Here is a 14,063-nt window from a genome sequence, read left to right on the forward strand (position 1 = left end):
TTCCAGATCTTTGTATGTTTAGTGTTGATTTATTTGCAGTCCTCACCTCCAAAGTTAAGCTATCTGTAGACTAAATACTCTTCTGCATTTTTATGGTGCATAAAACTCAAGTCTGCCTGCTGTCAACAGCTTTCACAAATCCGGTGCAGTCTGAGGGTTTATATCCTGTCCATTGAACACTGATTCTAAAAAAAAGCAGAAGTGAAAGAACTTGTCCAAAAACATAACCACAAAGTAAACAGATACAGCTGAAAAGAAACATAGTGTAAACTGTTATAAGTCCTTCATTACAATTCGTAAGGAGTAGTTTAACTGAGACTACTGTCTTAGCAATAAACCTGAAATAATTAAAATTCACAAAACAAACATTCTATTTATTTACCTCAAATATTCTATGTTGCAGATGGCACCTTACTTGCAGTTGGATCCCACGACAACTTTATTTACCTCTATGTAGTAACAGAAAATGGAAGAAAGTATAGCAGATATGGAAAATGCACTGTAAGTTTTGGAGCATGAATAATCAATTACATGATTATTACATCTTGTACATGCATTTTGATGTTATACATGCATTTAGATGTTAAGCAGTGAAACTCTTTCCAGATTCATGTTTTTCCCTTTCAGTTATATATTTTATAGGGTTTTTTCAGTATTTGGTTGATTTTAAACTTCAGTCTCTCATGGCTACTGCATCTCATCGTGTGCAGTGATCACTTTTGCATCAGATATGACTAATTAATCAGATTATTGCCTTCTTTTTCTGAAATGGGAAATTAGCAGTAAAATGGAGAAATGCCTTGTACCTATATGCTGAAACTGGTTCAAGGAAAATATTACATTTGTTCGGGGATTTTTTCCTCCCATTGGTAAAGTACTTCTTGAACTAACATAGTATTAGGGTGGTGTAATTCCATTAGAATGTGTAGTCTCGGGGGCTGAAAATATACACTGTTTTCAGTTGCAATTGTTACTACAAAATTTGAACTTGAGGGATCTGGCCCAGGGTAAATAGATCTAAATGTAGCATGGGTAGTGGAGTCTGTTGGTTTTGTTACATTGGATGAGGTTGTCCCAGTGCTAAAAAGACAGACTATTTTTCTGTAAGTGTTTAGTTATATAATATTCTGGCCTTAAGTTCAGCTATCTTTCAAGGTTAGTGAAAATATTTGCATTAAGAACAAGTGAAACTTATTGAGATATGCAAATTATGTCATAGGAATAGTTTCACCTTTGAAATGTGACACACACCAGAGCACTGGGGGTCAGAGCAGCCTGTGTGCAGCTGCTGTGGGGGCACAGGGCAGCCAGCAGCACTGGGTTTGCCCCATCCCTGCAGAGCCCACAGGGAGCTCAGAGCAGGGTCCCAGTGGGGCTGGTGGGGGTGGCAGTGGGATGTCTGCACCTTAGAACAGCATCTCATCTCAACACTTATTTTTTTAACTATAGAGTATAAAATCACTCAGAGATGGCTAATCCTAACATCCATAATATTGAGCTTTCTATGTATTTCAAGGCCTTTAAAGATATTTAAGATCATTTATTTCTATGCGTTATGTATGTGGAGAGAGCATATTGCAATTTAATCCAACATCTGGATGTCCCAGCTGCCTTGGCAGGAAAGAGATTCATAAAAATTGGTGTGGGGGAATTGAGCATTGTTACACCCAGGCAGAAGTGTCAAAGCTTCAAAGCAGATTTCTGTTCTGCTTTTCGTTTCAGTGTGAGTGACTGCATGTAGAATACAAAGTCAGCAGCACGGTTTGAGTCAGGGCTGAGCTCCCAGCCCCTCCCGGCCGGTGCAGAAGGCAGCGATGTGGAGCTGCTGGCCAGAGCTCGCTGCGAGGCTGCAGATCCAATTTCACTTGCCCTGCGCCTCCCCTGTGCTCCCTGCCAGGCCCATACCAGCTTGATGCTAAGCAGGGAGACACCCAGGCATGCTCAGGAGCCAGAGCACTCTCCTGGCACTGCGTCCTTCTGGCGTTCTGTCATTCGGTAGCCTCACGGGTGACCTCCAAGTAGTGTGACTCAGTCTTCCTGGTAGTTAACTTCTGCTTGTTTCTTCCAGCTTGAATGCATTATTTGAATTCTTTCAGAAGGATTTTATCTACTGAACCAGAATTAGCTGGTTCATAAGGGCTGTATGCCTGCTGTTAGGTTTAAATCCCCTCTCAGTCACAGCCAGGCATTCTGCTGCTGCTAGAGAGGCAAGTCTCTAGACCTGTGGGCCTGTTTCCACAGCAAGGGATAGTGTTGGCTGTGATCAGAACTTCAGATGAGCCAAAACAACCATTTTGACTAGTGCAGCTGCTTTTTGAGGGCTCCAGCTATGCAGTCAGCAGTGTGAAGGTGTGGGCTGGGGCAGAACTTCCAGCAGTGCCCGGGTAGCGCTGCTGTCTCTGTTTGCCTTACATCAGAGACACCTCAGCACAACAGGAGTCAGTACTGGGCATTTACTCGCAGGGCTGTGGGGTGAAAGCCACACAGATAGCCGCTCTGAAGTATTTGGTACACTAGGCTTAACCTGAAGTGATTAGTGTGCCTGTCCTAGAGGCTGTGGGCATTTTGAACCTTGCACCACTGAAGTCTGAAACAGATAAATACTGCCAATGGAGGAAGGAGTTTCCATTTAGTCAGATAGTTTTCATAGCTGGTAGTAATATGAATCATTCATTGTATATAAAGGTACAGAGAAGGAGAGAGTAAAATATTGCCTTATTGGTGGCCAGCTACAAAAGAAGGATTTTAATAGAAAACGGGATCCTCCTATTGCAAATATGATAACAATGTTGTGCTCCAGGTCGTCATTTGGTGATCACTTGCCTGAAGGGATTTTGCAGCCTGGAGCCCCCTGGCCAATTGCTTTGTTCCCTCCCCCCACCAGCCCCAGGAATTTTAACAGCTGCCAAATGTCTATCAGGATTTAATAAATGACTGACCGATTTTTTTCCACGTTGGAGTTCGATTGCAAATTGGAAGACTTGGAAAAGAAGGGAGGGAGAAAAAAATCCCAGCCAATTGTGCACTTTTTTTTTTAGTACCAGGTTTGCATGTCAGTATCATGTGTCTCACCCATGACTGCAAAGCAGTTATGTCAATACACAGTTCCTCTGCTTGAGGCAGAGACTCCTGCATAAGTAAACAAATCATAAAGGCCAACTTTTCTCCTAAATGTTTTTGCAGTCTCTCACAGAGGACCTGGGAACAGGGAGATGGGACACGGGTGTATTTCTACATGTAATTCTGGAAGTAATCAGGATCTCTTAGAGTTCTCTGTGGCAGAAGCTGGCGTGGTGGGTGGTTCAGCAGCCAGTGCAGAGCTTCTGCATGGCCCTGGTGTGGCTGCTGCAGGCTGTGCCAAGAGACCCTCTGGGGGCCTTAGGAATATCCTGTTCATAATGCCCACTGAGGGAGGGACATGGATTGATGTCTGTCAGTCAAGAATGTGGCAGTTTGTTTCCTGGCAGAATGACTATGAGAGAGAGAAAACAGATGGTCTTACAAGGGGAAAAGGAGCACTAAGAAGAAATGAAAGGGTGCCAGAGGAAGAGTGACATGGATGTCACTTTTATTAATTTCCTGCCCATGATTCCTACCTTATATAAATCTGTGGCTTCTCTGGAGCCTTTCATAGCTTTATTATTACTGTTATGATTACTCTTAGTTACTTCAAAAGAAGTTTGTGCGCAGAAAAACTACTCTGTCCACCTGCATCTGTCTTCTTCCCCCAAACCAAAGCCAGGTGCTGAACCCTCAGTGTGCTCAGTGATAACTAAGCATGTAGACCAAAGGGTTTTGATTTCTAATAAACATGAGCAGTGCCTGTAGGGCAGACACCTTTCAAAGCTGGTGCTAACATGGTGCAGAGCCTTTCAAGAAGCTTAGAAATGTATTCTTGTAACTCCAGTCCATGATCTTATACTTCTGCATGGTGGTTGTTAACCAAGGTATCCTAAGTTTTTAGGATGAGCAAGGGTTATTTGCATGAGTGTGCATTTAATGGAAGTTATTTTAAATAGATAGAGAAATAAAGAAATCCTATCTGTCACTTTTTTGTTGGGATCTGAAAGTGATCCTGTGCACTTTACTTGCCTTTTGCAATTAGGAGCAATGTGTATGTTCCTAATTCCAGTATAATTTGGGGCTCATCCATATTTCAGCATCGTGCCTTCTAGGAGTAAATCATTCTGGAGACCAAGAGCGCCAGGCTTTACAAGGGAGAGCTGGAAAGGCACGATGCCCAGCCTGTGTTTGTTTAGCTGTTAGGGAGTGTGGCAATGGGACTAAGGAGCCTTTAAAGGCACACAAGTGAATTGCAGCTGACCTGGGGCATGTGGGAAGGTGATTTTATTTTTTCTTTTGCTGTTAGCTCTTCCATCTGTGGTTGCAACTTCTGCTTCACTTTCAATTAAAATCAAGTGTTTCACACTGGTGTTACTGCATTCTTCTTCAGGGACATTCCAGCTATATTACACACCTTGACTGGTCCCCGGACAACAAGTATATAATGTCAAACTCAGGAGACTATGAAATACTATACTGTAAGTATGAAATTAAATACACTGGAAACAGAAATATGTATTAGCTCTCAGAGTATTTAGAAAAGTGTGTTTGATCAGGACTGTACAAAATGCTTACTGACAAAGGGACTGATTTGAACTTGTGTAACCTGATATCTTGATGTTATTCAGAGCTGTGTGTTACCTAATGGCAATGCCAAATATAGCTTACTTCTTTACAAGGTCATAAATCAGTTTAACAGTGTAGAATTTACAGAACAAGTGGCTCTACAACTTGATGTTGGCCAAAAGGGCTGTAGATTGAAAATAATATATACAGTTGTCTAATTAGTGTCAACAATACCAGTTATTTTGGGGGAATAAAATCAGTGGGCTGGTGCCACAGTTCTCTGCTGGGGTTTCTTGTTTGAAACATTATCTTGGCTGCTGGTGGTGAAAACTAAGAAAAGCAGTAATGCTACTTTAATGAGTTAGTGGTGATAATGTTTTTGTGTTTGTCTTTTTTTAATATGTGAAAACATGAATGTAACACATAGTGGTTATGGCAGAAGTTCAGCTTCTGTAGTGCATATTAATTGTTTTTTTTTAATTGGGGCTTTTATTCCTGTCTTCTTATGGCTTTAACTTGGTCCAAGAGGATTGTTGGTTTTTTTCCCTTTACAGGCAAGAATTACCAACAGTTTAAATGTCTGTCACCTTAACATATTTTTTCTGCCTGTCACAAGTTAGGTTTCAAATCTAGATAGTGCAGCCTGTCAAAAGGAAGTGTTGGTGCTTACAATTTCATGTACAGGGAAGAAAAGAACCGTGACCCATTATTACTGGCTCGGTGTATTGCAATGCAATCTTTCCTTTTCTAGTTAAAAGTTGTCATGCAGTCTGAGGCTTCTCTGGCAGTAGTTGCTCACTGTTCTAAGAACACAGCTTCCTGAATGATTTACTGAATTCTAGCACATCAGTGGAGCTAGTAGGAAGAAGAAATTATTATATTACAGACTACATTAAAGCATTTTGTAGAGTTAGTAGCAGGGTACTCAAGTTGCAGGGAAGTGGTTTTGAGATTATGCTATCAGAAGAGGGAAATGAGAAGTAGATGTGACTCATAAAAACCAAGTAAAGCTTCAAGTATCTGGAATTTTATAAAGGTGCTGGTCTGTCTTTGCCTCTACAATCTCATTCCATTTTTTTACTGCATTAGCATCTCTTCAAAGAGCACTTAGGGAAATAAATTTTGCATTGCCTAACTCGTCATTCACTTTTTTTTTTACAGGGGACATTCCAAGTGGCTGTAAGCTAATCAGGAATCGTTCTGACTGTAAGGATATAGATTGGACAACGTACACTTGTGTGCTGGGCTTCCAAGTGTTTGGTAAGCACTCTTTAACTTGCTTTTAAGCTACTAACACTGTACTTTTGTGGTTTTGCTTGCTTCAATTTCTCATTGAAAGTACACTGTTAATGATTATTAAGGGATGGTGCTGAGATCACACCCCAAAGTGACTGACCACAGTATTTGTCTGGGCTAAAGTGCACCAAGTGTTCTCTAGACAATGTACAATTGATTTCTGTTTAGTTCTTGAAGTTAGGGGGTTGACTCTCCCACTGTCATTTTAGGCTACCAGTTATGGAGGCACTGAAGCAACAGGCTTATATTTTAAAGTGCTGATATGGCACATGTGCATTCTCCTTTGTTTACCTTGTTTTGGGACAGGAACAAGAGTGTTACAAGTGCAGGTTATAGTTCATAAATTACAATTATGATAGTGCTTTGATACCTGTAGTCAAAGGTGAGTAATATACTCTGTTTGTAAAGAATAAAAATGCTTTAAAGCATGAACAGATTTCTACCTACTAGTTTGTTTTTAAAATATACAAAAACAATTTTAAAAAGCTGACAGATCTGCTTTTAATTTCAGACTGTGGCAAAACAGTTCAAGTTGCTTTTTCTGTAGGTAGGTCTGTTGGCCATAAATGAGGAACTCCTCTGTGAGGGGTGTAAAAGTAAGGTTCAGCCTCCCAGAGACGTTCTGGGACCAGGATTGGGAACGCCTCTATTCCACCACTGAGATCAGGCACCTCCTCCTGTTCTGGTTGAAATAAAAAAAGCAAATAAATCAGCAAATTCTTTAGAGGTGAGGATTAGATCTACAAATCTTCTCTTCACAGCTAGGAAGTCAACTTTGAATACCAGTTTACATGCAGGATAGAAGAAAATCAGTGAAGTGTGAGTCCTTTCTCTAGCTTCTGACATGTCTTGTGTGTATTTAAGGGCTGTCATGTGCTTAACAAGCAGGTAGCCTCAAAGGATTGAGGTTGGTGTGAGGGCTAACACTGACACACTTGTGTGGCATATTGGTTGGGTGGGGGGCATTTGGTGCTTAATAGCCTGGCATGATTTCCTTTTTGGATACCAAAGATCTGAGACAGAATAGGAAAAATAAAGGGGTCAGAGGAGGAAGCTAATTGATAGACTGCATAAATATTTCTGATTTCTTTGGAGCTTGGTGTATAGCAGAAATAAAAAGGAGCGTGCTCTTTCTGGAGCTAAATATTGTTGCTTATTGCTAGTTGGATGAAAATATTGCCTTCCATTAAGCTGAGAACTGTAAACCAGACTGTGTATTTGTAGGTGTTTTTATTCAGTCTGTCTCAGTGAAGTAGAAGCATCTCCTGATGCTCTGATGCTGATCTGTGAAGCAGAAGCATCTCCTGATTGCTACTGTGAGTGCAATAACAGTACAGCACAAAAGCCTTTTTTAAAACAGTATCAGAAGATTCAGGAGAGGCCACAGAAAGTGAAAAGCAAAACTCTGATGCTAATATGATGCCTTTCACCAGGAACAAGGAAAACACCTTGCAAGGACTGCGTTTTCCTTATGGAATAGGCTTGGAGCTGAAACATTTTACATTTTTTTGCAGAGTACTTAATTCTACCAGAAACATGGAGGTAGCAGACTGTTACTACTGAGTTTTTACCACTACATTTGGTAGTAGAGCAGACAGAATAAGCAGCTCTCTGATTCCCAGGGCTTTCCCAGAAGCATCCTTTACTCCTGACCTAAGGAGGTGGGATGTGGGAGTGCAGAGAGAGTTTGATCTCACATCTAGACCACTGGCTTTGTCTTTTTGACAGCTGTTAGATAGAAGCTGTTATTAGTGGCTGGGGCCAGGCTGGGCAGGAGCAGCTCCCATAAACACTGCTTTGAGAAACCATTTTACTTATTGCTTTTGGAAGTGGATAGGTCTCCTGATCCTGTCTGCATTTTCTTTTGGATTAATACAAATTTCAACCACTCTGAATTAAGTTTAATTAGCTTCAACTACTCTCAAAATCTTCAGTATGCCAGAGGACCTGGGCATGAAATAGATACAGAGATAATGTGATGGTATTCCAGAGCACAACAGAATACATTTAAACTTCCTAGCCAAGACTCGTCATGCCCTAATTTTATATTGTCTGCTAGTTTGACACCCTTTGCAGAATCTTAAAGTTGTGGTTTGATCTGAAACAAAGGGAGTATTTTCCCATTAAATCAGACAGTGCAGTTAGCCAACCTATCAGACATTTGCTAATCTGGCTTTGACCCAAGGGTCAGCTGGCTCAGGGATCCAAGCAAGCCAGGGGCTGCTTGCTGATGCTCAGGAGAGAGGGTTGAGTTTGTGGGATTTGGATTTTGTGGGTATGTGTTTTACAGTTCAGCTCTGTGGGTAGTGTGCCATAGGGTCAAGCATCACAGTGTTGTCAGCAGGAGGAGGAGGAGGATGGAAATGTGTGGTGTGGATGAGAGCAGCATCACTCCTTTTGGCAGTGATGTTACTGTTGGCTCAGCAGTGTCATCGCTCTGCACCCCGAACTCTTGAAGTCACTCTGGGCTTTGCTGCACATTTCCCACAGTTTTGCCTGAACAGATTCTTTTGAGAGGCTTACTGCTGTCAAGCAGAATTTGTTAAAAATGAAATACTGCTGTTGTGCCTTATATAAAGTCCTATTACTTTTGGGGTTTTGTTATTTTTACAGTTATTAAGACTTTTTGCAGTTATCTAAGAATTCAGGACTCAGTCATATTAATGTCTTGGATTTTTTCCGTGCTTGCCTGATGCATTGAAAGCAAATCATGCTGTCTTATGACAAAGCAGCCTTACCTTTGGAGCTGCTAAAGGGCTTGGCAAACATAAAAGATGTTTAATAAAAGCTTCAATCTTGAATATTAGTCCTTTTAATCTTAAATGAAAAAGAAGAGGAAATTAAAAAGAAGAGGAAATTGCATAGTTCTTTGTCAAAGCCTGCCTAAGGTGGTAGCTGAAACTTCAGGCATTTATTACTCCCACATGATAACAGTATTTCATATATAGAACGAATGAGGAAAGGTAAAATTCATTCATGTTGAACTACTTAAAAATTCTTAAATAGTATAGATTTTTTCACTTTTATTTCATTGATGTGGGAAAATTAAAATGTTTCTGCATACTTTCCTTAGCACTTCATGTCATTATTTAGTAAATTACCTACAATGTAGCTTATTGGCATTGTAACAAGTTTAACAAGCTTCCTTTGTTATCCTTCAGAGAAAATAAAGGTCTTACTCCACCCACTGAAAAATTGGAAAAAACAGCTTTAAAGTTGAACTCTCTTTGCCATTTTGCTTGAAAACAAGAAGATAAGGCAATTCTGAGTTGGCTTCTTGTGCTGTATAAAACAGTAGACAGCACGTAATTTTTTTAATTGAAGTCAGAAACTGTAAGGGAAGAAGATATTTCATATCTGATAATCAACAGCCCTCTTGGTCAATTTGGCACAGAGTTTTTAGAGGTGGGGGTGAAATTTGAGGGGGGAAAATTACAACTAACTCCTAGACCTTATCAGAAACTCAAATCTGATTTTAAAAACATGGTACCTTTGGCATATTTTATAATTCCTTGCTTACCTTTTGTTCAGCTTTTCATGCTGATGTGAATTGTCTGGTTTATTATGGAAATCTGTAATGTCTTTTGTTAAAATAATTTTGTTTAGAGTCTCGCCCATCCCAAATTTGATCAGTGTTTTTCATCTAGGAAATGTTGTTATTCTTTTGTCTAGACATATCTGTGTCATTCTTTTGACTTAAAACCATATTGAATTGTACTTAAGCACTTGACAGCACTTACATCTATGAAACTTGCCCAGGCTGGGTTTCTGTGCAGAGTTTCAATAATCAGTTATCTTCTTTGAATTACACAAATACCAAGATTTAAAGTACAGGAAGTCAAACAAATGAAACCACAAAAGAAACCAGTAGGACCACAGTGTGCAGTACCTGGATTTGCCTTGTGCTTCAGTATCACTGTTGCATTTAAAATGTCTGTGCATGAATACAGTATTAAGAGTTGCCAGTTTAGCAGCAAACTTAATTTAAAGATAAGGTTTAAACAAGACTGAGATTTTGAACAGGAAACAAATGTTAAGCCCCACAATGTTATCCTGGCTGAAACTGAGGGTTTGGGAGAACAGGGTTGGGGGAGCAGCATTAGACTAGCAAAATATTAATGACATTTAATGCAATACACATTCCATTTTCCATCTGAATTTCTTTCTTACCTTTTGTTCATCTTGCCTTTTCTCATAGCTTTATAGATTTTATTTTTGTTCCTGAATTGTCTGTTGATTTGTTTCCAAAACCACCATTGCTGAATATCTGCTGTGCTCTTTCCTAGGAGTTTGGCCCGAAGGATCAGATGGGACAGACATAAATGCCCTTGTCAGATCCCATAACCGAAAAGTGATAGCAGTGGCTGATGATTTTTGTAAGGTCCATCTCTTTCAGTATCCCTGTTCCAAGCCAAAGGTAGGTCTAGACCAGTCTAGTCCATGTGCTTGTTTACCTTGCCTGAAGCTTTCCTTGCTTCCAGCATGGTTGTTTTGAAGCCTGGCAGGCAAATATGACTTTTATAGTAGTACCCCCATTAATTTTACATATAAAATAGAAAGTGTAAAACAGTATAGATATAAAAATATATACCTAAAAGAGAAGTGTCAATTGTTATCCTTGAATTCTGGAGACAAGGCATGATGCTTTGTGTTTCCTGGCCTTAGTGTGAGGTCCATTACTTTTTCTATAAAGATCTAAATCTGTTCCAAGTTGCAAAGAAGAGAGGAAGTATTGTGGGAAATCTAATATAAATATAATTCCTTACTCTTTTGTGAACTAAGATCTCTCTTGAAGGGCTAAGCAAAAATATTAGTGGTTTTAAATTTCCGTATCATGTGCTCTTCCAGCCAACATGTGATTTATCTTTCTGCTTGTTTTCAACAGGCCCCAAGTCACAAATACAGCGCTCACAGCAGTCATGTGACAAACGTCAGCTTCACCCATAGCGACGGTCACTTGATTTCAACTGGAGGGAAAGACATGAGCATTATTCAGTGGAAACTGGTGGAGAAGGTGACTCTGCCACCAAATGACATTGTTCTGGATATCGGTGCCACCAAAGTGCCCATCCCTGCCAGTGAGAACGCCGTGCAGCCTCCTGCGCATCTGCCCCAGCCTTTTAACGAAATGAACCAGAATGAAAGCGTAACTGGCAGCTCTCCGGCTTCCTTGGAGAGCAACTTGGAGCAGTGTGCGGAGCAGAGCGAGGAGCACAGCGAGGAGCACAGCGAGGGCAGCAGCCTGGACCCTGCTGAGCCCAGCTACGAGGAGCCCTCCAACGAGCTGAGCGAGGAGCACAGCGAGTCCACGGTCACGGAGGAGCAGCAAGATAACTCGCCGCTGTCCTAGTGCTCCCAGCTCAGGTGGTTCTTGTTTCCCCGTGGTGTGCGTGCTTTCATTGCAAGGGTGAGGGTTCAAATAGGGAAGAGTAGCCGAGATTCATGACCACTCCAGATTTTGAGTTTCAGTGAGATTTTTAGTCTGAGCTTCAGTTCAATGTGTGGAACCATCCCAAGGGCCTGGCTTGATGGTCTGTAGCAAGATCTGGTCGCGGTTAGTAGTGGACATTACTATAGATCCATTTCAGTTCTGAAATTGCTGTCAGGAAGTGGCATGAAATACATACTGGAAAAAAGGTTAGCTCTGAGAATTAGCTGAAGTAGACCACCTTAACTACGTGGAAGTGCTTTCCAGAAGAACTGAGCTGATGGGAAGCGCTGAGCTGTTCCAGCTGGGAAGCACTGTGCTGCTTTTTCCAGGTGCAAAGACAAACAGAATGAAAAAAACAACCAAAAAGCTCTTTGTAGGGCTGTTTTCCTTTGTTTTTCCTTGAGAAAAATAGAGGAAAAATAATGTAACAATGCCACATGTATGGCAATGCCTTCTTGATCTAAAACATATGCAATTTTCTAACACTACTAATTCCTCGTGGAGTCTGGATGTGTTCAAAGTTGGTCTGCCCTGGGTGCTGCTAGTTCTAAGGTAAATCCTGTCGAGGAACGGTGTCGACTGTTCCATTTTCACAGACTCTTAACTAGCAGACTAACCAAATACTGGCATGTTTCACTTTTCATGACCTGAAAGTTGACTTAAACTATAGGACATAATTGTCTCTTCAAAGAATTGCTTGCGTTGAGAGTCAGAAACTTGAGAGAATCTTTTACAGTGACTTTGATGTGAACAGCAGAAGAAGCATGACAAGAACACAGAAGTCAGATGGGCTCCAGAGTTAAACTTTAAGCCTTCAATCAGAACTTGCTCCATCCCTAGTATGAAAAATATAAATACAGTGAACTTAAATTATTAAATTGGTGCTTAGAATTAGTGAGTTGATAGATTTTTCTTCTGAATTTTTAGAGGTAATTCTTAAAAATCATTAAACTGCAATCTCTACTTTCTTTTTTTCCCCTGGCTCCTTTAGCAGTTGTGATATAAGCATACAGTAATTTAGATGATGATGATGATGATGTGATTTTTTTTGTTTTCCCTAGACTTGCTTATCTATTGTTTTTGTGATTTTATTTCCACCCCACCCCTCCCCAGGTTGCTGTAAGCCATGGAGCTCTCATGTGGCTATACCTGGCCAGTTACGGGATATCTTGGCATTTGTTATGCATTTGGAAAGTACTTTTTTTTACAAAGTTTGTCAGATAGCTACATTTTTTTCTTAAGTGCATACATTTCCTACTTTAAAAAAGATATAGATTTACTGGCAGATATCCATTTCCTATGTACTTGTTTATATTTTGATTACATAGAATTTTCTTTTTTTTAACTTGCTGCGTTGTGCTGGTATTTTAGTTCTTAGTTAGAATATCATGTTTAGAAACTTTGGATGAGTTCATAAGTCTTAATTGTGCAAACGTTTACGTGATTGTGCCATTCCAAAGTGCATCAAAACTGTCATTCCCTTTCTAGTATCTTCTCAGGAGAAATGCTACAGATCAGGTATTTAGTCATCATTTGGAAAGATAAAAACAAATGGACTCCCAAAGGACATTTAGAACATTTATATATAAAATATATAAATATATGTATACACACATATATATATATAGGAAAAAAAATATCCTCTTGTTTACAACAGTTCCAGAGAACCTCAAAGTAGTTCCCTTCAGATGGAGGGAGATATGGATTCCAAGCAACCCATCTGTTTAAACTGTGCTCTGTACATAGAGTTTTACTGGAGAGCTCTAGTATGCCTGACTTGCAAATCTGCCAAATAGCAGCAGTGGAAGGTAAAGTTCATCAGCTCATCAAAGTTCTTGGTTACAAATGAGGAATATGCTGTAGGTTTAGAAAATAATCTTTAGTAATGGAGAAGGGATAGTAGAGCTAACGAGGCACAGAGAGCTCTCTGTCATTTTTATTAACTCCACATAAGCAACACATTTCTCTTTGGAACATCTGTCACCTGGGGTTGCCATGTAAGTGAGAGTTAGAGTTGTGATATTCTTGTATAGTTCAGAAGACTCTACTAATATGCAAAAAGCCTTACAGCTTTCAATTGCTGGCAACTACTGTTTAACAAATAATTAAATCTGTGATAATGGATGGAAATGGGATTATGTAACTGTAGATGTTTTAGAAAAATAATTGTGAATGAATTATGATTAAGAGTGTTTCATGTGAAGATGTTTGAGCCATTTCTATCTATCATGCATTCCTGTCTTGAGGCAGAAAACTTTGAAGATTAAAAAATAAAATAATCAAAATAAAATATTGCAGTGTCTTTCTCCATATCTGTTCTGCTTCCTTCTGTACATAAAGTGGATGCTGCCATCACAGTTGCAGTGTCTGGGTTTGTGATTTTGAAAGAACTTTCTCAATGTGTGCTTTTTTGATAACCTCCCAGACTGTCTAAAAATAAATTAACTCAGCATCATGTATACTATTGTAAGATCTGAATATTGCTCTTGTTTATGTCTCATGAGTTCTATGACATTTCCCTTTTTCATGAACAGCTGGCATTATCCTTCTGTTGGTAATTGATGAGTGGCAGTGTTACAGACAGATTTTTGTCCTGCTGCAAAGTGCAGTCTTCCTTCCAGGCTTCTGCCCAGAAGCTTTCTTCTGGAAGTCAGGAGAGAAGTACAAACTTACTTTGGCTATAATGTATTAAATACCCCAATGTTTC

The 14,063-nt window shown here is 39.9% G+C and overlaps 1 protein-coding gene across 5 annotated transcripts in view; it reads left to right on the forward strand.

Annotated features, from left to right (window-relative positions):
* Positions 1–13,653, forward strand: part of EML4 (EMAP like 4) — a 146,792-nt gene extending 133,139 nt beyond the window's left edge. For all 5 annotated transcript variants that reach the window (XM_058800737.1, XM_058800738.1, XM_058800739.1 and 2 more), the window contains 5 exons: positions 404–501; positions 4,454–4,541; positions 5,791–5,889; positions 10,212–10,342; positions 10,811–13,653. In XM_058800737.1, coding sequence (XP_058656720.1) covers positions 404–501; positions 4,454–4,541; positions 5,791–5,889; positions 10,212–10,342; positions 10,811–11,275 — 881 coding nt within the window. In that variant the 3' untranslated portion in view covers positions 11,276–13,653. The remainder of the gene's footprint in view (positions 1–403; positions 502–4,453; positions 4,542–5,790; positions 5,890–10,211; positions 10,343–10,810) is intronic.
* Positions 13,654–14,063: the final 410 nt, after the last annotated feature.

The sequence above is a fragment of the Ammospiza caudacuta genome, chromosome 3 (assembly GCF_027887145.1).
Source record: "Ammospiza caudacuta isolate bAmmCau1 chromosome 3, bAmmCau1.pri, whole genome shotgun sequence".
In the NCBI taxonomy this organism is placed as follows: Eukaryota; Metazoa; Chordata; class Aves; order Passeriformes; family Passerellidae; genus Ammospiza; species Ammospiza caudacuta.